Source organism: Hyaena hyaena, unplaced genomic scaffold (assembly GCF_003009895.1).
Source record: "Hyaena hyaena isolate Hyena2069 unplaced genomic scaffold, ASM300989v1 scaffold_94, whole genome shotgun sequence".
NCBI lineage: Eukaryota > Metazoa > Chordata > Mammalia > Carnivora > Hyaenidae > Hyaena > Hyaena hyaena.
In genome coordinates this window covers 1,342,320-1,369,411 of record NW_024080726.1, presented here as the reverse complement: position 1 = coordinate 1,369,411, position 27,092 = coordinate 1,342,320, and the positions used below count along the sequence as shown (strand labels likewise).

At 40.1% G+C, this 27,092-nt stretch overlaps 1 protein-coding gene across 7 annotated transcripts in view; it reads left to right on the top strand.

Moving 5' to 3' along the window:
- KIF1B (kinesin family member 1B) overlaps positions 1-27,092 on the top strand; it is a 136,918-nt gene that overhangs the window by 38,179 nt on the left and 71,647 nt on the right. For 3 of the 7 annotated variants that reach the window (XM_039234999.1, XM_039234996.1, XM_039235001.1), the window contains exons 5-14: positions 1,440-1,505; positions 5,630-5,808; positions 6,371-6,482; positions 9,096-9,173; positions 9,860-9,925; positions 13,920-13,995; positions 14,731-14,809; positions 15,910-16,052; positions 17,751-17,792; positions 20,751-20,962. In XM_039234999.1, coding sequence (XP_039090930.1) covers positions 1,440-1,505; positions 5,630-5,808; positions 6,371-6,482; positions 9,096-9,173; positions 9,860-9,925; positions 13,920-13,995; positions 14,731-14,809; positions 15,910-16,052; positions 17,751-17,792; positions 20,751-20,962 — 1,053 coding nt within the window. The remainder of the gene's footprint in view (positions 1-1,439; positions 1,506-5,629; positions 5,809-6,370; positions 6,483-9,095; positions 9,174-9,859; positions 9,926-13,919; positions 13,996-14,730; positions 14,810-15,909; positions 16,053-17,750; positions 17,793-20,750; positions 20,963-27,092) is intronic. The other 4 variants (XM_039235000.1, XM_039234998.1, XM_039235002.1 and 1 more) reach the window with 2 other exon arrangements.

The window sequence follows — 27,092 nt, the reverse complement described above, 5'->3', positions numbered from 1 at the left end:
GTATCCCTGTAATAGATGTAACTATTTAAAAAAATTTTTAAATGTTTATTTTGGAGAGAGACAGAGAGCATGTGCGTGTGCAGGAGAGGGGCGGAGAGACAGGGAGACAGAGGATCCGAAGCAGTCTCCATCCAGGCTGACTGTGCAGAGCCCAATGTGGGGCTTGAACTCACACACCATGAGATCATGATCTGAGCCGTAGTCAGACACTTACCCAACTAAGTCACACAGGCGCCTCCCCCCAACAATAAATTTTAAGTTATATTTAGACTTCTAGAGAATCACAAACATATAGTTCATTTTCCACATGTTTATTGATTGCCTTAACATTTAAATGTATAGCAAATGGGGTGCCTGGGTGGCTCAGCTGGTTGAGCCTCTGACTCTCGATTTCATCTCAGGTCATGATCTCAGGGTTGTGAGATTGAGCTCTGTGTGTGTGTGGGGGGGGGGCTCTTTGCTGAGTGTGGAGCCTACTTAAGATTCTCTCTATCTTTCCCTCGCTCCCCCACTATCCCACCCTCACTCCTTCATGTGTGTGCTCTCTCTCAAAAATAATAATCATTTAAAAAATGTATAGCAAATGAAAATTCAATAGAATTTTATTATGTAGTCCTATTAAAATATCATATATTTTGAGTAAATTCAAAGAACGGGGAGAGTGAAATTTTATGATATTCCTGATCTAGGAAAATTAATGTTTTCTATTAGAAATGTCACCATGTAGTGGAGTAGCTTCTCATAAAGGGTTTGGAATCTTAAGACAGAGGTAAAGGGGAAATTTTTATACAGCTAAAACTATTCTTTTTTCCTTAAGATTTTATTTTTAAGTACTCTACACTCAGCGTGGGGCTCAAATTTACAACTGTGAGGTTAAGAGTCACACACTCCCCCGACTGAGCCAGCCAGGCACCCCTAGACAGTCAAACTATTTTTAAATACCTTCATTTACTCCCTCTAAACAGCATGCATTCTCTTTTTATACATATATATGTATGAGTTTATAGTGTATATGGTAACTGACAATGTATAAAATCTATATAGCATGATAAATGTGTGCAAAATGTAGGTTAATAGTAGTTTGACTGCTGTGTAATAATACTAATAGTAGAGTCACAGTTACTCTAGGATAGTGTGAAGAATTGAATTCACATAAACTAAATGAGCCAGGGACCCAACACTGGAGAGCTCCTTCTCTTCTCTGAATGTGGCTTGCTTTCTAAGCAAGCATTTTTGAGATGCTGTCATTGAGGGAGAATAGAGATGAGAATATATTCCGAACTCTCCTTTTATTTCATTCATATATATGATTCACCTTTGATATTGTTGCTATTAATATTTTGAGAAAGAGAAAAAGGATCTCGCTAATTCATTTAGCATTCATGAATAACTTTGTTCTTCCCTCATTTATGCTATTTCTGCCTCTCCTGGTTCTGTAGTTGTGTGAAGAACTATTTGAGAAAATCAACGACAACTGTAATGAAGAAATGTCTTACTCTGTAGAGGTGAGTACAACTATGGGTTAAAGCCAGAGGCCTCTGGACTCCATTCCCTCCATGGTTACTTTGCAGAGGTCCCACGTTTTGGCTGTGCTAGATCACTTACCCATTCCCCCAGTGTTTTGTACTCCTAGGCTATTTCTAAGTTTTGATCATAATGAATAATGCTGCAATTAAATCCTTGTTCGCTAGTCGTAAGCTTGTTCATAAGCTTTATTTTTAGCTATTTCCTTTATGTATCCACTTGTCAGACAATACATTAGAATTGCCAAGTGGGTTTTTAGAAGGAAATGCTGTACTAATTTCCAGTCCCATCAGGAGGGTGTGAGCACCCATTGTGTCCTTGCCAACATTTAGTGTCTTCATTTTTTACTCTGCCAATTTGATACGGGCACAATTTCTTGCTTACTGAAAGTAGCATTTCTTTGATTGTTAATGTAGCTGAACATCTGGTCAAGTATGTATATGCCTGTTTATATTTGGGGATTGCTGTGTTTATCTTGATAATCATCTGTGTGAATTCTTTCCCCTTTTAATATTATCAATAATGATTTTTGACCAGCACTGGTTTTTAAAATACTTATAATCAGATGTCTTCTCCCCTCCCTTCTTTGTAATTGTTAAAAGCTTAGAAGGTTACCCTCCATCCAGTGAATACTCCAGCTCTTTGAGGAACAGGTCTATAGAATTGCATTCTGTACAGTGTTCTTTGATGAACATTTCCACTCATTGATATGCGCTTTATGAAGCTCTTGTTTCACTTACCCCCATTTTTGGTACTCAGTTGCATAGAAACTGAAATTATTAAAGTCTTCCATTAACATGGGCCTATTGTTCTGAGACATGAAGCTGGGTTTAAAAAACATTTTTTTTTAATGTTTTATTTATTTCTGAGAGAGAGAGAGAGACAGCATGAGCAGGGGAGGGTCAGAGAGAGGGAGGGTCACAGAATCGGAAACAGGCTCCAGGCTCTGAGCTGCCAGCACAGAGCCCAATGCGGGGCTCGAACCTACGAACCATGAGATCATGACCTGAGCCGAAGTCAGACGCTTACCCGACTGAGCCACCCAGGCGCCCCAACATGAAGCTGTTTTTAAGCAAACTACTTTTTTTACATGTGTGTTGTGATTTTCTATAGGACTTAACCCAATTCCTGGTTGACCCACTTAGCTGGTTTGGGGTTTTCTCTTTACCTGTACAGTGTTGCATTAATTTATAAATTTTAAAGAGTTCTGCTTTGTGACTATCATATGCCAAAGGGGAATGTGTTGCTCTATAAATTTTTTTTTGTAAAAATGAATTCTCTAAATAGCTTGTCTCATCCTATAACTGTTAATGTTGAATACTAAATGTATGACAAATGAAAATTCAGTAGGTTTTTATTCTTACTAAAATAATCGCATATTTTACATAAATTCAAAGGATAGAGGGTATGACAGAATGTGACAGGGTTTTTTGAGCATAGAGACAGATAACAAAAGAAGATGCCATTTGCTTTCATGTTGGAGTTCAGAGGCTTCCTCGGAGTGTGGTGTAGATCCCTAGTTGCTACTGTGGCTCCTCATGTTTGTGGGGCCTCTGCCTCTTCTCCTTTCTGTCCTGTATTTGCTCTGCTCTGGCCANTTTTTTTGCTGTTTCTGGAATACACAGGAACTTTCCTACCTCAGGGTTTTTTCTTTCTTTCTTTTTTTTCCCTGGAATTTTCCTCTTTTGGATATCTTTTTGTCTAAGTGTTGTAACTCCTTCAAATCATTTTCTCAGATCTTATCCTCTCAGTGAAGCTTATTTTGACCACCTTGGTTAGCACTGCCATTTGCCCTCCAATCCCAGCACTCCTGCTCTCTTCCCTGTGTTTTTTCCCCATGATACTCATCATGTTCTAACCTACTTATAATTCTGTCTATTTATCTGCCTATTGTTTATTTTCTTTTTTTTAATTTTTTTTTTTCTGAGAGAGTGAGAGAGCGAGGGAGCTTGAGCAGGGGAGGGTCAGAGAGAGAGGGAGACACAGAATCCGAAACAGGCTCCAGGCTCTGAACTGGCTGTCAGCACAGAGCCCGATGCGAGGCTCGAACCCACGAACCGTGAGATCATGACCTGAGCCGAAGTTGGACACGTAACCGACTGAGCCACCCAGGCGTTCCTGTTGTTTATTTTCATTTAGGGTCATAAGCTCACTGGGACAGGGATTGTCTGTTTCATTCACTGTTACATGCCAAGTGCCTAAGAAAGTGCCTGGAAGATAATGATGCTCACTGAATTGAATTTGCCAGGTGGGGTCTGTAATGGTTGGCTCAAGGGAAAAGAAATAGTTATGACTTTAGATGGATTTGCATATTAGAGAGTAAGTAGTGGAGCATGACAGCCTTCACCTAGGTTACTTGGGTCTTCTTAGTCTCATAACCCGTGTGAAAAGAGACAAGTTTTCCAAGAAGATACAACATCTACCTGGGATTCTGGAGTGTATGGTGAAGTTTAAGTACACAAGAATGATTAAAGTACCATTTCACTTTCTAGGATGAGCTGCTGTTAAGAAGGAATATTTGTTTTCTTGTTTTTTTATTCTCAGAGTGGATCAATTACTTCGAGGGTTCTCAATATTTAAAAACTGATTTTAAAATATAGTGTAAATATATAGTCAGATCTAAGAAAGAAAGAAAAAAGCAAGAGAAATGGAAATAAGCTTCTATTTCAGATGCTCTGAAAGTATGTCTATAGAGTATTTAAGGTTGAAAATGTTGAAGTTTTACTGTTTGCTTGAGTAGCTCAGTGCTACACAAGCTTCTCATTCCTAGGGAGGATCGTAATGAGGCTTACTGTGGTGAATCTCGCCCAGTCCAGAGCCTACGTTATTTACTTAGAAGTGTGATCTTCTATATAGATCAGGAGCAGAAGCAGCCTTTAAAGCCAGACTCTTGAATGAAGCTCATTTGGCTTCTGTTATGAAACCACCATTTTTGTTTGTTACTTTCCCATGAGGGAAAACTTGTAGCTAGCCCAGGACACCCACATTAGCAAGGCTGGTCTGTCACCTTCCTGTGAACTCACTTCTGTTGGAACCTTTTGGTTCTTTAGTGAGCATGGACTTTGAGAGGGAGGAGTTGACTAGACGACTCCTACGTTTCGTTGCCTCAGGTGGAGAAAGGCTGGTCTGGTACGTCCACCTCCATGACAGGAATGGTCCTGCTGGTGGGACCAGAGTTCCAGCAGTGTGTTAGCTGACGCCTCCTCTTCCCTCGCGAGCCTTGGGTGGGTCCTGCCACACAGCCATGCTCCATACCGACCAGTCCTCACTCCTTGTGGTAGATGGCTTGCTTGTCCACAATTAGTCACCGTGTGGTCAGTCTTACAGTAGTAGGGTTGCTGGTCTCTCTTCGTCTTCCCTGCTCTGGAATATTCTTGGCTGTAACACTAATAGAGTTTTAATTCCAAGCATTTAGATTAACCTCGCTGAAATCCTCAATTATTGACAACAGCATACGTTTTAAAAAGTATATTAGTAACTGGTAAGTTGCTATTAAAAATGACACTTTTTTCTGCCTTAGACAAGTAGCAGCTACTCACTGCCAAGATAGTCTGTTTACCTTCTTTTCTTTCCTGAGACTGTGGGAAGCTGGTTCTAAGTCAGTGATGTCTGTGTGTACCATTAGTAGAATCAAAGGGACTGGACCTACGGCATTTTCCTTTGTAAAGATGGCTGATCTCTCATTGTACGTCTTTTTTTTAATTTTTAAGTAATCTCTACTCCCAACATGGGGCTTGAACTCATGACACCAAGATCAAGAGTCGTGTACTCTACTAACTGAGCCAGCCAGGCGCCCCTAATTGTAGACCTTTTAATAAATGTTATACAACATTTAAAAAAAATGTAAGTTTATTTATTTTGAGAGAGAGAAAGAGAGCAGGGGAGGGGCAGAGAGGGAGAAAGAGAATCCAAAGCAGGCTCCAGGCTGCCAGCACAGAGCCTGATGCAGGACTTGAACCCACAAACCGTGAGATCATGACCTAAGACAAAACCAAGAGTCAGATGCTCAACTGACTGAGACACCCAGGCGCCCCTGTAAAACCTTTTTTTAATGTATAGAATTTCTTTTCCCGTGTCCTCTAGCTCAATTTAATATTGTTCCTAGGTGAGCTATATGGAAATTTACTGTGAAAGAGTACGAGACCTGCTGAATCCAAAAAACAAGGGTCATTTGCGTGTGCGTGAACACCCGCTTCTTGGCCCATATGTGGAGGATCTGTCCAAGCTGGCGGTCACTTCCTACACAGACATTGCTGACCTCATGGACGCCGGGAACAAAGCCAGGTATGGTGGAAATAGACTAATGACTGAAGGCTTTGGCACATTTTCGGGTCCTTTGCTCCCAGTTAAGGGTTTGAGACCACACTTACAGCTATGAAAACTGCTGTAATTGTGGACCCTCTGACCCTTCGGCTGTGCTCGAGAAAGAGGGCTTCGGGATATTCAGCATCTTTCTTCTCACCAAAACAGTGCAGTGGTGGAACTTGTCAGAACTTTGGTTAAGTTGTAGTACTTTGATTTTGATCAAGTCATGGTAAAATGTTGGGTATCATGTGCCTATGGTAGTAATTGTGGAATGAAGCATAAAAACTAAATGCCTTGGTGGTTTCTAAAGGGACAACTGAAGTAGGAGAAATGATTCTGATGGGGTGTCTTGGAGTTGGGGGTGACTTGCTAGGTTCACAAGTAAGGTGTATTGAGAACAGTTTGTGTAAGTGACAATGTCACGATCTGTGAATAAGTTTAAAGATCTTGCGGTTGTTGTGCTTATGATGTGGATCCTGCTGTCCATTTCAACTTTCACCTAAGAATTCCACTGTCCTATGTCACCTTTATGTTTATTTAGGACAGTGGCAGCTACCAACATGAATGAAACAAGTAGCCGTTCCCATGCTGTGTTTACCATTGTTTTCACCCAGAAGAAACATGATACTGAGACTAACCTTTCCACCGAGAAGGTAGGACAACTTCAGTGTCTAGGCTTGAGTTATTGAGAATGGGAATCTTCAGAAGTCCTTGCATTTTATAGAGGGCAGAGAGTTGCCCTTTTACTCAATGGAGAATATTTTATATCTTCTACTCGTCATCCTTATTCCGACTCTAAACCAATTTTGAGCATGGGTTTTGAGTGAAATTGCAAGATAGAAAATAGGGTTAAGAAAATACAATTCAAGACTTTGGGTCTCATAAACTCCTCTGTGCAAGAGAGTTCAGCAGTTTTGTGCAGAGAAAATCCTTCCCTTTTTCCTTGACCAGAACCTCTTTATTAGCTTGTTTGGGTGTGTGTGTGTGTGTGTGTGTGTGTGTGTGTGTGTGTGTCTCTTTCTTTCTTTCTTTCTTTCTTTCTTTCTTTCTTTCTTTCTTTCTTTCTTAGCTCTGATCATGTGGTATGAGATTAAATATTTAAGCAAACAGTTAAGCAGACACAGTGTGTTTTTCCTTGGAAAATAAATAATTGCACGGAAGTCCTGGGGTTTTTCAAATACCTTGCATGTTAATGTCTCATTTTCTACACAGTTCAATAGAGTAGACTCTGGAGTTAAGCTGCTTGCTTTAGATCCTGCCTCTATCGCTTTTCAGCACGGTTACCTTGGGCAAGTTACTTAACCTCTTTGTACCTTAGTTTCCCCAACCTCATAGGTTTGTTAAGATTATTACATATTGGTACAGCTTAGTGCACATAATAGAGCCTGGCTCAGAGCCGGGTTTATTCACTCAATAAACGTGAATTTTATTGTTATTATTGTTAGTAATAGATTTATGTTAAACTCTTCTCTGCCTACATACCTAAGTAGCATGAGGCTGGATTTTTAAACCTGAAGTTAGGGGTGCCTGGGTGGCTCAGTCGGTTGAGCGTCTGACTTCAGCTCAGGTCACGATCTCACGGTTCATGGGTTCTAGCTCCGTGTCGGGCTCTGTGCTGACAGCTAGCTCAGAGCCTGGAGCCTATTTCAGATTTTGTATCTCCCTCTCTCTGACCCTCCCCTGCTCACGCTGTCTTTCTCCACCTCTCTCAGAAATGAATAAAACATTAAAAAAATAATAAATAAACCTTAAGTCAGATTTAAAAAAATTTTTTTAATGTTTTTTTTTTGGGGGGGTGGAGAGAGAGACAGAGACAGAGACAGAAAGCGAGCATTAGTGGGGGGAAGTAGAGAGAGAGGGACACACAGAATCCAAAACAGGCTCCAGGATCTGAGCCGTTAGCACAGAGCCTGATATGGGTTTCAAACCCACGAACCAAGAGATCATGCCTTAAGCTGAAGTCAGATGCTTAACTGACTGACCTACCCAGGCACCCCTGAAGTTAGATTTATTATACTGGTGGTGAAAAAGGATCCTTTGCCTTATTAACTGAGTACTTTATGATACTGGTATCACTAAAAACTAGAGTCACTTTTACTTGGTGACTCGTCTGTTTTTAGCTGAAAATTATTTTAGAGAACACAGTCTTCATATAGGTGATCAAATAACTTGACACTGCTTAGCTAGTTACAGTATTAATGCTTTTTAGTACATCCAGTGTGAAAATTTCCATGATGTCACATCTACAAAAATAATGATGTTAATCTCATAACCGTAGCTTCTTTGATCATCCATTTTGGATAGTTTGTCGAACTTTCCTGAAGGTTTTTTTTTAAACAACTTTATTGAGGTATTGTTGAAGTACAATAAACGACACCTATTTAAAGTATAAAATTGGACCACTATGTATGCACTTGTAAAACCAGTATCATAATCTAAGTTACCACTTCTGTTACCCTGGAAAGTTGCCTCATGGTGCTTTATAATCTAACCATACCACTCCTTCCACCCTGATACTCCGGCAATTCTGATCTGCTTTTTGTCACTACAGATTAATTTACATTTTCCAGAATTTTATATAAATGAAATTTTATAGTGTATACTGTTTTCTTGCCTCACTTCTTTCACTCAGCGTAACTTTGAAATTCATTGGTGGTGTTGTATCAGTAGTTCACTCACTTTCATTGCCGATTAGTATTCCGTTATATAGATCTATCACAGTTTGTGCATTAACTCATCTGTCGATGGGCTTTTAAATTGTTTCCCGTTTTTGATGTTAAAATGAAGATGCCGTGAACATTTGTGTACACTTTTTTGTGTAGATATTTATTTTTGTTTCTCTTGGTAAATACCTAGGAAAAAAAGGGTTGAGTCTTATGGTAGGTGTGTGTTCAGCTCCGTAGGTGTATGACTCTGCTAAACTGTCTTCCAAAGTGATGGCATCATTTAACATTCCCACCAGCAGTGTGCAAGAGTTCTTGTTGCTGGAGGCTTCATATTTAATATGCCATTTAATGGGTTAATGAGTTTTATATATTTTTAGGACATGCCATGTCCTAAAATATGTCATGTGTATCCTAAAATTACTTATTTTGAACCAAGATAATTGCTGTGAACTTCTGTGCATGTTCTCTGTCTTCTTATGCCATTTGTAAGAGCCCTAATATTTTTAGTCTTCATGCCTAATTTTTAATTTCCTGCCTCTTTATGTTTCTAGTTCTACCTTGCTTATTTCTGAATTGCCCCAATGTCTTGTTCTTTACCAGGTCAGTAAAATCAGCTTGGTGGATCTCGCAGGAAGTGAACGAGCCGATTCAACTGGTGCCAAAGGGACTCGATTAAAGGTATTTATTTTTATCAAGCAATCAGCCTAGTCAATAAACGTTCTATAACATAGGCCAGCAAACTATGGCCAGTAGGTCAAATATGGCTTCCTGTCTGTTTTTGTAAATGAAATTTTATTGGGGCAGAGCTGTGTCCCTTTGTTTATGTGTTGTCTGCAATGGTAAGGTTGAAAAGTTGTGAAAGAGACTACCTGGCCTGCAAAACCTTTACAGAAAACTTTTGTTGATGTCTGATCTATAATCCAGTGAAAGACAAGTTGCATAACGTAATAGTTCAGGAGGACTTGATGGTCGAGGTAAGAGCTGGAGTGTGTTTTGAGGAACAGGCTGGATGTAAGCGACACTAATAGGACAGGGACACAGAAGATCCAAATGTGAGAACAGACACGGCCTCTCCAGAGAGATGCTTCATTGCAAGAGCGGAGACCGCAGGTTGGTGAGTTGTGGGAAGAAGGCTGCATCTGTAAGCTTTTGGGGCAGGACGCCTTGCAGAAATGTAAGCTTGTGAGTTAGGCATGTGGTCCTGACATGGCATTAAGTGGAGAGGATTACAGGAGGTTTTTAGAACTTGTGGTCATAAATACACAATGCTAGTGTAAGGCCTAATTGTATCGTGTGTATTATATATGATGTGCCAGTTGTAGAAATTCTCCATCATAATTCTTCATGTTTGGTATTGATTTCAGGAAGGAGCAAATATTAACAAGTCTCTTACAACTCTGGGCAAAGTCATTTCAGCCTTGGCAGAGGTGGTAAGTATTATATACTTGATTGTGTGGGAAAATTTGTCTGTTCAGCAAATGTACTTGATGATATGTGTTTTTAAAGACTGACCTTTTTGGCCCTTTTATGTAATCTTGCCTTTCTCCTTTTAGAGCTTTTCAGATAAGATACTAAGTATAAAACATTTTGACTTTCTACTGAGAGTAAAAGAGATTAACGAGAATGAAAGTAAATACAGATCTGTAAAGGCTAGGCTGAAAACTAGTTCTTTACAGAGACTTCAGATTTGACTACTTTTTTTGGGCCTTACTTCAGGTCTCTCATCAAAACCTAGGGATTTTTTTTGCAAATTCTTTTCCTATACAGTCTTTTCTAAGTAGGATGTAGTAACCTTTTGGAGTATTTTGAGCATTTGCCTTGGTGAATGCTGTTGATTTGGGGGCCAATAATATATTTTTAAAAGTTGTTTTATTCTTTCCTGTTCCTTAACAGTAGGACACTAAATCTGAAACAGTTTTGTATAAGGGGCTTCAGTTTTTAGGTTAAAGGCTAAGGAAGTACCAGTTAGTCACCGTGTACTCTAGTACATCATTCGAATCCATGAAAAGAATCAAATGCTTTCTTGCTTGTTTCTGAAAAGTCATACTCAATTTATGACTTTCTGTTTGAAGTCTGTTTTATGACTTTCTGTTTGAAGGCTTATCCTATGTTTTCATTCTTTCTTTTAAATGCTTCGTCTGTAGGATAACTGCACCAGCAAGGTACGGTGGGGTTCGGTAGAAATGAACTAGCTTTAGAATCAAGTGTGATGATTTTAAATCCGTAGCAGGATGTATGGAGACATAAGGAGGAATGGAACCTTGAAAAAACCTTTTTGTTACTTTCTGACTCTGGAATTTAGAATTGCTGTTGAGAGTGACCATGAATCATGAGGTTTCACACCACCATTTAGGGAACATGATGTGCTTTGGACAAGGAATTCAGAATAAAGGAATAAGAGAGAAATTGAGGAAGCATCTACCTTGTATTATTTTATGAGGCTTTTCCTAGTGATCTGTAGGACTGTCATTTGAAGAAGTCACCTGTAAACCTCTTGAAAGGGCAATAAAAATATTTCTTACAGGTACCATTTTGAAACATAGCTACTTTCTTGAAATTATTACGATATTTTGCTTAAATCTCTTTGTGTAATCTTATTTCCTATCATGAAAAGTCATGGATTATTTAAATTGTTAGAAAAATTTTTTTCGACTCTTTGGTTATATAAGTGAAGGCGGTAGAATCAAGTTCAACAGTATGATTGTATCTAGAAAACATATTCTTTGCATCCTTTTAATCCACATACAATAGACCTTTCCTCCTATTTCTATACAAATACTCTAAAATTTCTCAGGAGTATTTTGTATAAATAATAGAGCATTTAGCAGTTTGTTCTGAATCACATTAGTAACATTGGAGATAGCAGGCAGTATCTGCAATGAAATATTTTATAGTCATAGTTTTTAAGTATATAGGTTTGTTTATTCTCTACTTGTACAAAAATCAGTAAAAAGTAATGCTTTCTTTTCTATTTCTTTCTGCTTTTTGGAAAAAGCTGCCTTAAATTAAAAAACCTGTTATTTGATATGATTCATGTGTAGATATTCTTCAGATAATCTAATCTGGGTCCCAGAACCATAAAAGCTGTTGAAATTTAGTGGCTTTTCCAACATGTCCTGTCCATGTGCTCATTTTTAAGGAACAATTTACAAAACATTTATCTGCCTATTTCTCACATTGTTCTGTGCCTGGATTAATTTGTAAATGAATTTTTTAGAATTAGTTTAGAAAAATCTAGCTTAGTACTTGGCACCTATGCCATTACTAACAGATCAGAAATAAATTTTAGTTTTTACGTAACAAGCATAATTTTGGTGAATTAGAATGTACTGGTATTTCCACTGGGGAGAGAAATAGCATTATTATCATCCACACTTGATAGTTTTCCTTTTTAGAGAGGTTAGTGATATAAATAAACCTTTTCATATAATTACTGAGGAACTTCTTTGTGAGAACAGATGAGATTAACTTGTAAGAGAGCAAATAGAAAAGAAGTGGCTACAATTCTGAGGTATTTTCAAATGGAAAAGATGGAAGTTCTCTTTATGCTTCTTTATTTAGCTACTCCTTCTTAATTTAATTTAATTGACCGAAATGAAAATATAACATTTTTGGCAAAGAGATACTGCTTATTTTTATAGTACTGTTTGGAGTCCTCGTAACTGACGTACTTAAAATCTTGCAGCATTTTCAGTACTAACCAACCTTTGGCAAAGCGGAGTAGTTAGGTGTGGAGTGGAGCTAGAGAGAATAGACTGAGGTCGCAGGCTTCTAGAAATTTGTAGTGAATGACCGTCCCACTAAACTACAAATGACTGAGAGGGTTAATTCTCCCTAGAGGTCTGTGTAATAAGAGATGGAATTAAAGTGCTACTTGCTGGTTTCCTTTCCTGCTTAACAGAGCAGAGGTCAGCTACTTAGTACTCCTTTTCTGAATGCCCATGCTTTTTCAAGAACTAGCTCATCCTTGGGGCACCTGGATGGCTCAGTCGGTTAAGTGTCTGATTTCGGCTCAGGTCATGATCTCACGGTTCATGAGTTTGAGCCCTGCTGACAGCTCAGAGCCTGGAGCCTGCTTCAGATTCTGTCTCCCTCTCTCTTTCTGCTCCTCCCCTGCTCTCAGTGTGGGGGTGGGGGGTCCTCTCTCTCTCTCTCTCTCTCTCAAAAATAAATAAACTTTAAAAGCTAGATCATTCTTAGTTTAACCTCAGATTATAGCAGGAATAGGGGGAGATATTTTTGAGTGAACACTGGCTTCCCCTTAGTGGCTTCTTAAATTATCACAGCGTAGTCGTCAGCTAGGAGGACACTGCAGTAACTGTTGTCTACCAAGTGGTTACATTAATTTTTACTTTCAAAGGATATAATTCCCTCCATTTTAGCACTGGCTCTGCATTGGTGCCTTTTGCTGTGCTAATGAGATATACCCTGTGTTATGAGATTGGTCAGAGCAGTATAAGTAAATGCTTGATACATATGTACAGAGAATTAATTCATCTGGTAGTCTTTACAAATCTCCAGATTCACAGATCACATCACTGTCTTAGACCTTTTCACTGTGAGTCCTAACTCTGTCGGTTGGATTGTGGGGGGATGTAATTTCCTCCCAAAGAAACCAAAAGCCCATTACTTTATAAAAGTTATTAGAGATGCAACAGTCCACTTGATGATTGGTGGTTGGCCAAGTAAATTCGTTAACAAATGACTTGCTCCTCCACATCCAACCTGGAATGCCCAGGATTCATATTTGCCCTTCTTCAAAAGTAAAAACTCATTGAGGATTAGATACCAAATGATATTAAGGAATTACTATTAATTTTGTTAATGTGTGATAATGGTTTTTGTAGTTACCTTTTAAAAAAAATGTCCTTCTCTGTTGGAGATACAGATCTGAAATACTTACAGGTGAAATGTTGGATTTGCTTTAAAAGACTAGCAGCTATAAAAGATATGATATGGATAGAATATTAGATAATGTAATTGTATGGATGTTAAATTTCCTAAATTTGGTCATTGAACTGTGACTGTGTAAGAGAACAGTTTTATCTGCTTAAATATTTAGGGGTGAAAGGGCATGGTGTCTGCAGTTTATTCCAAAATGGTTCAGGAAGACAAAGCGTAAATTAAGTGTTTGAGGGATAACAGAAACATGATTGGCAAAATACTGATAAGGTGGATGATAGATATATGGTAACTCATTATGTCACTCTAAACTGCTGTGTGTGTTGTAAATTTTTCAAAATAGAATGTTTTCAATTACTTCATTGCATGAAATTTGGGTATTGTGAAGAATTGAAGCCATGAGTATTAAATTTCAGCAGTGATGGGGTTCTACTGTAATTTGCTTGGGACTTTTAGACTTGCTTGCCTTCCATGTAAATTTCCTCCCTAGCCATGCTAAGACCATTTCTTTCTGTTTAATAGAGTAAGAAGAAAAAGAAAACTGATTTTATTCCCTACAGGGATTCTGTACTTACTTGGCTCCTTCGGGAAAATCTAGGTATGTTGAACACTGGTGTGTGGTTATCTTTTTAAAACTGCTTACTGATTACCATTTATGGTTAATTGTCTTGTATGTTTGTTTCAGAGAAGAATAATCTCTAGATATCCATGTTATTAATCTGACTCCTCCCTCCTTCTTTTCATTTTTGCTCTTGAATTAAGCTGGTTGGATTTGCTCACCTTTAAATCAGGGTTTTCTCCCCTATCTCATTGACCTTGGAACATGAACTGTGGTGTGGTTGCCTTCCTAACCACACCTGCTTCAAACTTTGGCTCCTTCTTCAGACCTCTTTGAAAACTCCATGTTGCCTTTTTGCTGATGTTTTTGGACCTTCAGGTCATTGCTCTTTATTCTCTGTTCTGTTAGCCTCTTTCCCTCCTTCCTGATGGAAAGAAGGGAATGATCAGCTATGTCAAATGTTGCTGATGGAAGGAAGAGGCTGAGAATAAATAGCCTGTTGGACTGTCCACATCACTGTGACTTTCACTCATTAAGAGCACTTCTATGGAGTGGCTGAGGCCTTAGGTGGAGCGGGGTGAGGGAAGCCGGTCACAGTAGATGCAAACACCAAGATTAAGAGTGTAGCAGTGCCTGGCATAGGAACATTTGGGACATTTGTTGACTTTTGGTTAAGTCTTAGGATCTGAGATTGTGCTGTCCAATTTGACAACATTTAATAAAGTTCTTTCTAAAATGACTGTGATTTGAGATAACCATGATTCATCTTCTTAGGTGGTAATTCTCGGACTGCAATGGTTGCTGCTCTGAGCCCAGCAGATATCAACTATGATGAAACTTTGAGCACTTTGAGGTACTCCAATCTGATCTCAATAGCAAAATAAAACAGTGTGGCACCATAAATCATTTTGTTATTCCACGGAGTTTCTTAGGATGTGTGGGTGATGTTTTGTGTAAGTAATGATCCAGCCCTCTCACAACAGGGAAAACACGTGCTGGGGGAGACTTTTACCATAATAGAATTTACCTGTTAAGACTTTTCAGTTTCACTGGCAAATACAGGAACTTTTTCATAGGAAAGATACTAAAATCACTCAAGTGAGATGTTTGGATAACTTCTAGATAATAGTGAAAGTTTCTTATCATTTTCATCCCTGTAAAAAGGCCCCTTCTTGTGGTGTTTGTCATTATAGAGATGCTTGGGCCTCAGCAGGTAATGCAGTTAGGGATATGTGTTATGTTAAAAAAAAATTACAGAATGTTCACTAATAGAACACAGTTGGCCCTTGAACAGCTCAGCTCAGTGGTTATGGGTGCCAGTCATCTGCACGGTTGAAAATCTGCATATAACTTGACTCCCCAAAAACTTGACTAATAACCTACTGTTGATCAGAAGCTTTGACGATAATATAAACAGTTGATAAACATATATCTTATACTGTATTCTTACAATAAAGTAAGTTATAGGAAAGAAAATGTTACTAAGGAAATCATAAGGAAGAGAATACATTTACAGTACTGGACTGTATTTATCAGAAAAAATCCGATTACAAGTGGACCTGCACAGTTCTAACCTGTGTTGTCCAAGGGTCAGCTGTACTTCTATATGTGTAATAGTGTTTATTTATTACTTTAATCTGGAACTTCCTACTCTTCTTCCATTGAAGATACTTCTAATATAATGGAAAGAACACTGTATAGTCTGACAAATTCGTTAGGAGTCTTTTCTGGTATTTTTTTTTTTTAATGATTTTGGGTAAATCACTAAATTCACCTGGGCCTTTTTCTTCATCCTTCCTGTAAAATGTCCTGTGCGTGTGTTATTATTAAGGCTTATAAAATGTGTAAATACTCAAGCTGTTTGATTTAGAGGTAGAAATAATGATATGTTACTTATGAGAAGTAGAGTACCTGAGGAATGGCAAAAATGAATGTTCCTTTTTTTTTATATAGATATGCAGATCGTGCAAAGCAAATTAAATGCAATGCTGTTATCAACGAGGACCCCAATGCCAAGCTGGTTCGGGAATTAAAGGAGGAAGTGACACGGCTGAAGGACCTTCTTCGTGCTCAGGGACTGGGCGACATTATTGATAGTAAGTGAATTAAGGATCAGCACAAACTCAGATCTTTTCCTCTTCAGGGTTGTTATATTTAAACTTAGATTAAAAGAGCTTGATGAAGTTAGATGGTAGAAAAAGGGGTTTTTTTCTTTTTTCTTTTTCTTAAGTTTTAAGAAAATCCAATGAAAATGATCTCAGAATTTCTTTATGTAGTAGTAACAGGCTATCCAGTTGAAGTCATGAAATTAGTTTTTAAAATGTAAATACGTTACTGCTTTATATTTTTAAATATACATATATATTTTTTAATTACATTTTTATTATTTTTTAATTTATTTTTTTAATGTTTTATTTATTTCTGAGAGAGAGAGAGAGAGAGACAGCGTGAGCAGGGGAAGGTCAGAGAGAGAGGGAGATACAGAATGTGAACCAGGCTCCAGGCTGAGCTAGCTGTCAGCACAGAGCCCACCGTGGGGCTTGAACCCACCAAGTGTGAGATCATGACCTGAGCCGAAGTCAGACGCTTAACCGACTGAGCCACCCAGGTGCCCCTTAAATATGTATTTTTAACTTTATCGTGAGAGAGAGAGAGAGAGAGACAGTGTGTGTGTGCACGAGATGGGGAGGGGCAGAGAGAGAAAGAGAAAGAATCTCAAGCAGGCTCTATGCTATCAGCACAGTGCCCTGTGTGAGGCTCCATCTCTGTGAACTGTGAGATCATGACCTGAGCTGAAATCAAGAGTCAGACACTTAGCCAACTGAGACACCCAGGTGCCCCTCATTGCTTGTATTTTTATTAGGTTTTCATTTTAGATCAGCAGTGAAGTTTTGGAATGTTCAGCTTATTTTTACCGAGAAATTAATCACTTCATAAAAATATTACTTGAAATTTTTGTGTTTGTATTATGCGTTTCTCTGGATTAATGCATTAGGAATAATATATGTGTAACAAACATGCTATTTCAGCCCCCTTTCAGATAAGATTTACCTTTGAGTGGTATCTTTCCCCTCCTGCAAAATGATTAAGAAACACTCCCTACCTCTCTCGCTATGAACACATAAAGGGGAAAGTATTCATTTCCTATCAAGTTTAAGAATGAGACTTCCAGAGAATATTATTTCACAGAATTGTCTTAAAATGAGTCTTTTTTGGGAGGCACCTGGGTGACTCAGTTGGTTAAGTGTCTACCTTGATTTAGGCTTAGGTCATGATCTCGCAGCTCTTAAGATCAGGCCCCATGTTGGACTCCACACTGACAGTGTGGAACCTGTTTGAGATTCTCTCTCCTTCTCTCTCTCTGCCCCTTCCCACTTGCATGCGCACACATGCTCGCTCGCTCTCTCTCTCTCTCTCCCGCAAAATAAATAAACATTTAAAAAAAATCCTTTTTTAACCTCAGCCTGCCTAATGTGTAATCAGAAGTTGAGTTAACTGGATGATTCAGGTAGACTGTTATATGGGTTTATTTGATAAAGCATATTTTTATCTTTTGAGTAAACAATATTCTATTGTTTGGAATTCTGATAAGATGTTAAAAGCCTCTTTGAGTTTAGTTCTTCTTACTGATTAGCACCTGACTTTAAGTGAATACAGTGTGCAAAATGATTATATATTCCAAATGTTAATTTTTTCATCTTCCCAAATGCCAAATACTGCTCTGTTCCCTCTCTATGTCACTGCTGAACCTGAACTTTGACCCTTCTTGTATTTTCCCTCCTGCTTACCTTCAGTTGATCCATTGATCGATGATTACTCTGGAAGTGGAGGCAAATGTGTGTATTTCATGTATTGGTTATTTCCAGTGCTCTGATTTGCTACTCTGCCTCGGCTGGATCAGCCTTAAAATGAGCTTTGCATGCTAGCAATCCTAACAGGGAAATCCCAGACAGAGCATATTGTAGGTTCAGAAATGATCCTGGTTTAGCCCTTCTCCATTTAGCAAATACACTGCTGAATTTCACTTTGTGGATTAAATAGTTGATAGGCTTGAGAATCTCTTCCTACTCCTACTCTTCAGTTTTTCCACTTCTGTGATTAAACTGAATCCAAAGTCATAGAGGACAATGATAGCAATGACAGCACCTCACATATCCTGAATGTTGATGAAGTGCTGGGCCCCGTTCTATGGACCTTGAATGTATTATCTCATTAATCCTGCCACTGATTCTGGAAAAAGCTCCTTTATGCCCATTTTTACCCACGAGGATACTGCTTACCTGTGGTGGTTAATTTGCTACTGAGATCTCGTGGTTTCTGTGTGGTTAGATTGGATAGTGTAACTCAGCCCCAACTTTTAATCATTACTGCACCTTTTTGGCCTCTTGATTTCCTTCAGGATCTGCTATTTAGTAGAAAAACCCTTTTAAGTTAGCTATGTAACTCTGAGCCGTAGTGTATGAATAATTAAAAACAGTCACTTGCGGTTGGCCAAACTATCCGTGACGGAGCAGCTCTGTGAATGTTGGGTTAGCACTCACCTGTGCTCGTGCTAGATTAGTTTCCTCCATGTCTCGGGCCTTAGCTTACATGGTGGTTAGGAAAACCACCTTTTGTTTTCCTTCCTGGAATTACAAATTAAATTTAAAATGTGTGCTCAAAATGAGGGTATTTTACAAAGGATCACACCTTGTTGTCCTCTCCACGTATATCATTAAGTTGGTGAGGACACGGTTTCTTACCCTTTCCGCGAGGGGATCTTTATCTTAGGAGAAATGAAGAATCTTGACTTCTTGCTTAAGTTTAGATTTTAATTGATTTGCTTGTCCATTTAATGAGGCATGTAATAGGGCTTGACGGGGAGGAAATACACAGGAGAGAGGAAATGTAGCCCTGGCCGCTGTGATGAGGCGAGGCCTTGACGTCACAGTAACACTCCCATACAGAGTGGCTCTTGGGCCAGAACAGCTCTGTCTGAGATTTCCAAAGCTGACCGATACTGATGTGAGAGAGACGCCATCTTGTTCTTGCTTTTGTGCCCCAGGTGGTGCTGCTATCAGCTTGTTGCCTCATTCTTTTCTGAGCAGTTGTGGCATCTCCCAAAAAGCTATGCATGACAAAGTTAATTTTGTGCCCGTGCAGGAAAGCAGCCCTGGTGTACTTAACGAATTTCCATTTCGATCTACTACTCTTGATTTCCTTTAGGGCTTGCATGTGTCCACTGGACCTTCTAAACTCCATTCATGCTGCTCTTTCCTACCTTGCTGCCGTCACCTGATGGCTGAATTTTTGTTCCAAGTCCCACCCCCCTTCTAAAACTTGCTTGCTTTCCTATGTTCTCTATTTGCAGATGGTGGTTTTCAAACTGTCTTGAAGCAACCACTGGTTTTAAGGAGTTACAAGAAATGGCTTTGATTAAATAGAGATGAGTAGATCCAGCGAGAGCAGATAGTACTGTTTTCTGACTCGTTGCTTTGATTCCTGTCATTTAGGGAAAACTTAACTTAGTTTTGATAAATTTTAAGCAATGTTGACTTTCCCAAATTTAAATATGAGCTAATTTTAAAATAAAAATCCATCAGTACTTATGGTTTTCCTCTGGTGTCTGTGACAAGGATGACAAACGAAAAAAAGTACATAGAGCAAATTAATTATGTTGTTTGTGGCTCTTTTTATCAAAACTAAATTTATTTATTTATTAATTTATTAAATTTTGTTAATGTTTATTTATTTTTGAGAGACAGAGCATGAGACCCGGAGGGTCAGAGAGAGAGGGAGACACAGAACCTGAAGCAGCTCCAGGCTCCAAGCTGTCAGCACAGAGCCCGACGCGGGGCTCAAACCCATGAACCATGGGCTGACCTGAGCTGAAGTCGGACACTCAACCACCTGAGCCACCCCTCAAAACTAAATTTAAAAACAAAACTTACAGTTGTATTAAAGACTTTTTAGTAAGTGAAAGTATGTCCCTAAAACTTGCATTTAGTACCAGGAACTTGACCTCCCAGTGAATCCTGGTAGTCCTGTTAGGCAAAGTAAGAGCCGTACTTTGCAATAATTAGCAAATAATCAGCCTTGATTTTGCTTGATCTAATAGATGAATACAAAGCATACCAACTTCAGTAATTTGCTAATAGTCCTTGCCTGTTGAGGCAATTGGCCCTGAGTTCTTAATCAGAATTTACACAAAATTTTTATGATTTCTACAGCTACCTCTCCTTTTTAAAAGCATATTTTAAAGGTCCTTTTTAGCATGTTGAAATACTGCTCTACAAAGGATACCACTGAGTGCTCAGGGTTTTAACTATAGCATCTTGGGATTTTTTTGTTGAATTCCATAAAATACTGGGCCTGGTTAATATTATTAATCAATAAATGATCATCCTTTTTTCCAATTACTGAGATTTAAGAGTAGTGTAAATTTAAGACATTGTAGATTCAAAGCTGTAAAAAGACTTAGGAGGAATGTAGCATGTTTTATTTACAAAGTGCCTGAGGATTATTCTTTGAGGTTCTGGTTACCCTCTACCAGATACAACGTTAACCCACACTGGAGTGTTTTAGTTTCTAAATTCAGAAGTGGTTCTTCACCTCTATAATACCAGTATTAAAGACAGACATGTTTTAGAACTGCCATCTAGAACAATTATAACTTGTCTTTGTATTATAACGTGTCTGTCTTGGCGCTTTAATGCTCTCCTTTCTTACGCTGGTGTTCCTTCCTGTCTTTTTTCTCCCTCTGCTCCTTTCCCTCCTCTCTACTTTTTCTGCCTTCCCTTCTCTCTGTCTCCCAGATCTGAAAGATTTTCAGAACAATAAGCATAGGTACTTGCTAGCCTCAGAGAATCAACGCCCTGGCAATTTTTCCACAGCATCCATGGGGTCCCTTACTTCATCTCCATCTTCCTGCTCACTCAATAGTCAGGTGGGCTTAACATCCGTGACCAGTATTCAGGAGAGGATCATGTCCACACCTGGAGGCGAAGAAGCCATTGAACGCCTAAAGGTAAGTAATAATTCAGACTGAATGAAAGGTGTTCTATGTAGTTCCATAAGGCAGAGTTGGTACTTAAAAACCACTGAGATTTTTGTTCAGGATATGGAAGAACTTTCTAATTCCTAGAGGTGTACTGAAAATGGAATTTGATGCTTTATAAGATAATTAATTGCTTTGCATCAGAATGCTTGAGTCTGACATGGCCAGGCAGAATTTAGAGAGATGTATGGGGAGATCACAGGTTGGCCATGCAAATAACTGATAAGTAGGTATGTCCTTTAATTCTGAGGTAGTTTATAAGTCACAGGGAAATTGTGTACTTAGAAATTTAGTGGGAAACTAATTTGTTAGAAGCACTTGGTTTCATTTGAAGATGGAATTCTGTATAGAGCTGTGTGTGTATTAGTAAAATATACAGTTGAAAATTTGAACATGTGAGTAGCTACACCAGGTTTATTCAGAACATGTGAAATGATAACTTCTAGAAGTTCATAGAAAGTCTTGGACCCTGTTCACATGGCTGTGGAAGGGCTGCCACCTCCTGTGCCAATGCACACAGGGTCACGGGCCTCAGCGCTTCGCTTCCCCAGGCTGTGCTTGGCTCTGTTGGGTACTTCCTTGTCTCTCTCCACGAATATGAAAGTGCACGGTAGCAGTGCCTGCTGACTCCCCGCTCCCAGGTCCTTCCTGTCCTCAGTGACTACAGTGAGAACACACAGTGCCATCCATCAAATCACTGTGACACTATCACAAATGCTGCTTCTTCCTTGCCCGTTACCTCCAGGATAATCATTTGATCCACACCTTTGGACCTTTGTGTTCCCAAGTGCGGGGGTGAGGGGGTAGGCAAGGAGGGCAGAGAAAGGTTTTCAAGGAGCTGGGAAGTTGCGGTTGTGTTTGCAGGCAACAGGCTCTTTGTTTACACTCGGTCCTCTCCACAACTGCTGCTTGCTCAGGGACTGTTGGGGACAGTGACACACTTGACAAATTAATGACGGGAAAGGTTTGCTGAGCTTTTTCACCACTAAAAGGGGAGGAAGCTTGATAATTGAAGATGGCAGATGTTTTCATTTTGGTTTTCAGGTAAGGCTGAAAAAGATTTAATTTTTTAAAAATGTTTATGAGAGAGAGGGGGAGAGGGAGAGAGAGAATCCAAAGTAGGCTTCGTGCTGTCTGCACAGAGCCCAGCGCAGGGCTTAATCTCATGAACCAGGAGATCATGACCTGAGGTGAAATCAAGAGTTGGATGCTTAATCAGGCACTCCCATAAAAAGATTTTATATGAATAATGGGCTTCTGTTTTACCCTGCTTTTTCCCTTGGCCTTTTACTCGCTTCCAAGCTTAGGCGCTTCAGAAACAAGAGTATTGATCTTGTCTTTTCCTTCAGAACATGTTAGTAGAGAGTGGATAAGTTCTGAAATACCTAGCAAAGGGAGAAGGGTGAGATATCTTTTCATCAATTGCTGCAGCTTGAAGGGTAATTTCTGCTATTTTAAAATTGCCTTTGAAATTTTAATAAAGACATTAGTGAAGTCTGTGCAGGAACCCTTCCTGCGTGTGTTTCTTTCATGAATAGGCATTTAGTGACAAAGTCACTGTGCCAGGTTCTTTCTATTCAGGCCAGTGCGGGGGATGCAGAGATTGGGGGGTGGGGGGTGAGATCTCCCACTTACTATTTAATGTGAAATGTTCTTTGTCTTTGGGGATTTTGAATCTCACTATATGCCTATTAAAGCCTTGGTGTGCAAATGAGATTATACTTTCCGTTAACTTGCATCTTGGCGTGAAAGAGAAAAATTTTCCTAACTGCCAGGTGGGACCAACTGAAAAATATCATTGGATGTTAGGAGTCAAGACATTAACCAGACTCTTTAAGAATTAGGTCACCCAGTGTTTTCCAAATAGTTTCTGGGGAATAACACGGCTGTTATCCAGGGAACCCTCCCCCCAGTCGTTCTACTTCCCACCAAAACAAAACTGTTCTCACTTTCATCAGAAAAGAAATTTTTCTGTTTTCATTTTCTTTTAAGCCAAAATAAATACAGTCTTCCATTTCACCTAGCTTTAGAAAATTGCTTCTGGATGGTTTTGCAATGGATCTTGAGTGTTTAATGCAGCCCGGCATCCACCAGGGCCTCAGCGTCTTAGCTCTGCTCCTGTTTTGTGAATGGTGAGAATTCCATCCCAGCAGACCTGCATCTCAATGCCCCAGGCACATAAGATCTTGTGCGCACAGTGCGCGGCGGTGGTTGTACAATAGAAATGCTTGAGAAGTTCTCATTTTTGGACCTTTGATTGTTGAATGTTTTGGAACTGTGCTCCTAAGACACGATACTGCAGAGGAAAAATACTGTAATGGAAAACAGGGGTTAATTCACTTTCCCAACATTTTATTTCCCTTTGCTTCTCTTTATTTTTGACTTTAAAAATATGATCAGTTGGTAGAAGACTTTTGCACAATGTGTTGCTGCTACTTTGTTTTTTTGAATAGCTTCTTTCCTTATGGAAGAGACCTATGTTTCGCTGTCATAAAGATCTCGACCCCTCCACAAATGTCTCTGGCAAAAGAGAGTGAAATGTAATTGCTTTCAGTTTTTAATCCCAACTCAAAGTGAGTTGGAGTGTCCATATCCTTGATTTGGATTCTTATTCAGTAAGGTTTTAAATATGTAACTATAGCTACTATGTGGTGGCTCTGGTGTTTATTAGTCTGGCATCACAGTCAGTACTAGGAGTGCCATCGCCAAAGCTTAGGTTATAAATATCCATTACAGAAGCACGCAGGGGCAGATGCTGTGCTAGGCAGCCCGAGGGCCCCGCACTTGGAACTTAACTCATGGAGCATACTGTGTTCAGTACAGTAAAACCTTGGCTATCTGATGGCTTCAAGGAATGTTCCATGTACTAAGCGTTTAACCTTTTAAATATCACTATTTAACCATGTTTTTTTTTTCGTGGAAATATTTCTGACTTGTTCTGTGGATTTTCCTGCCACCTTAACTGAATCATGACAAAGAAATTAAATTGTGTTTAGTTGTGTGAGCACAATTATTAACGAGCGCTGTACAGATAGCTAGACCTACAGGATGTGTCAGGCCAGAGTTGAATGGCGCCTGAGCCCAGTGTTCCTTGGAACTTAATAAAAAGGTTCCTGGGGCGCCTGGGTGGCTCAGTCAGTTAAGTGTCCGACTTCAGCTCAGGTCATGATCTCACGGTTTGTGGGTTCGAGCCCCGCGTCGGGCTCTGTGCTGACATAAACATTAGAAAGGAAAAAAAGGTTCCTGATGTCATTGCTTTTTGGGGTTTTTTTGTGTTTGGGTATTACCTGCACGAAGGAAGGACCCTTAAAGATTTGTCTCGACTCATCGTTTCTGAAGCGTGAATTCCAGTTTCAGCATAATCTTGAGCTGGGCTTCTGGAGTTCTGGGCAGCACTGAGCACCAGTGTGCCAGGCCTGCCTGCAGACCAGCTTGACAGCTCAGGGACCACAGCTGTCTCCTACTGGCAGCTCAGTTCACTGTTCAAGCTTCAGGAAAGAATAATATCCTTTACTCTTTCTTAATCAATGGAGAGCTGTTTTGTTGAGTATTTTCTTTAAAGCCCGTTGATTCTGCTTTAATTAAAGGAAGAACATCAAGAATCAGGAAACCCAGCTCTAGGGTTTAGTGGCTCAGGAAATAGTGTGGCCTCAGGTTAGTCTGTAGCTTCTCTGGCCCCAAGGTACTTTCTCTCTAGAATGGTTCTGGAATAAATGCCTTTTCTAGCACTGAAGTTTTGCTCGATATCATTTTCTCTGACCTTTCTTCAGAGTTTTAAAAAACAGCTTCTGAGACAACATAAAAATTGGAACTTGAAGCTGTAATGAAAAATAAAAACAGTATCATACTCAGCTAACTCATTAAGTCTCTTTTTTACAAAGAGATCGTGGCCTGACTTACCCTCCAGGTAGAAAGTAAAATTAGAGAGTTCATGTTCACATTGGCAGCAAAAGACAAGAGGGTCCTTAGATAGCGATTTTTGCATTTTAGGGATGAGTTTACAGTTGCCCCAAAATGGAAAAGCTTGCATGTAGCCAGATAAACCTCTTATCAGACACAATGTGCTCATGAAAATAACCAGCGCAGAAGAAAAATAGTTAAGTATCTCCTGGGTCAGTTTATTCTGTATGCAACGTCAGCGGCTTGTGGGCCACACACTGCATAATAAGCCCTGGTCCCTTTGCTGCAGTTTGGGCAACCTGTTGTGCTCGCCCTGCATGTTCACAGTGACCATTTGGAGACTGTAAAGGTTTCTCCCCAGCCGTCTTTCATTGGTCTTGTATTTACCCGTTCACAGTATATGCAAAAACATGTAATGCTACTCTGTTATTGTTTGAGTTATTGTTTGAAGAGTTATTGTTTGAAGAACTTCTGTGGTACTTACTGGCCACTTGGGTCCTCATATGCTTCCTTTCCTGGCCATCTCACTCCTTGCCACGGTTGTGTGGGCGTTTTGGTTGCTGGCCCTCTGGTGTGGCACTTGGGTTCCTCCCTTCACTAGGGAGTGGCAGGTGCACTGCATGTGAAGTCGTGCTGCGAGGACTGTGCAGAGACGCCGTCCGGGTAGCTGCTGGAGTCTGCCGGCAGCGCTGATGATGGCCTGCCTGGGTGGTTTTGTCTCTTTCGCTCCACCCTCCCCGCTCCCTCTGCAGACTTGCTCTGGCACCCCCACGTTGTGATGGACTCTGCCCTGAAAGCACCTTTGCAGTGGCCCCCTTTGTGCGGACCACATGCGGTACCGATGCCCATGCGGTTTCTGACGTTTCTGAGTCGGTCGTCAGTTTTGCTCTTTGCCCCGCTTCGCTAGCTGTTGCTGTTCCTCACCGTCATCGTCATGCTCTCCCGTTTGTTTCTCCTCTGCTCTTGTACCCCTCTGCTTTCGCCCCCTGCCGCCTGGAGTTTTCACTCATGGCTTTTTTTACATGCTCTCATGTCTCATTCCAGAAAACCAAATCGCAGACACGTTAGCGTTGATTGTATTACATGTTCACTGTTTTCTTTCTGTGTAGAGAATTATGTTTTCAGATCCCAGGGGCTTCTGACAATAGCCTGTTCAGTGAATCAGACAGAGAAATATTTTGTAAACTGTGCAGGGTTTTCATCACAACCACTGCCATCACCAGAGCTATCATCTCATCATCGTTAGGCTCCTCGTCCCCCTCATTTGACTTTCTACTTTTGTCTCCGTGACTAGATTGTCCTGCTTTCTGCATGTGCTCATCCCCCTTGCAGGCTTCCTCCGGCTGCCTCCATTTTCCACTGAGTTGATCCCTGCTTGTCCTCCATTCATCAGTATGAGCATCCTTCTCACGTTCGCCCGTTTCTCCAGCCGCCTGTGAGTGCTTCACTTCTGGCACCTGGGCTCCCGTTGTGTGGCCTCCTCCTGCCCTGCGTGTGCACAGTGTGCAGGCGTGCTGCTCTGGCCACACCGTCGTTCCTGGGAAATGCCAGCCGTTTCTTCCCTCACGTATTTGTGTGGTAGCCCCTGTTCCTTGTCTCTGCTCACACAGAACCTTGGCAGCAAACCCTGTCCTGACAGCCCCACCCCAGACTGCTCCCTCACTCACCCCCTTCCCTTTCTTGCTTTTCCTCCAAGGTACTGCTGCTCTCTGATACACTATATATCTGAATTCTTGTTTAAACTCGATTACTTCAGGCTCTTTACCAGAATGTAAGTCTCACAAAGACGGAGATTTTGTCCCTTGCCCCACCTCTGGTTGCCTGAGCCAGGGTTTGGCATGTAATGACATGGTGTATAACTACTGAGTGAGCGAATCAATGGTTATTTCTCTCTCCCTAGTATACGGTAAGTTCCTTGAGAGCAGGAAACATGTTTTTGTTTTTATATTTCTGGCATTGATAAACACTCACCACGAGACTATGAAAGTGTTACTTCAGTGGCTCCATGCCTGCAGATGAAATGAGTACTAAACCTTGTATAGCAGATACTGGGTTGTGTTCGAGAGGGTGTTGTGTTACCGGGGAGTAAAAATATCATTCATTTACCCTTCAGGTTCTTGGCTGGGGCTTCTGTGACAAAAGATTAAAAAGAGAAAAGCACACAAGTTGATTTAATATAAGTTTTCTGTGACACGGGAGC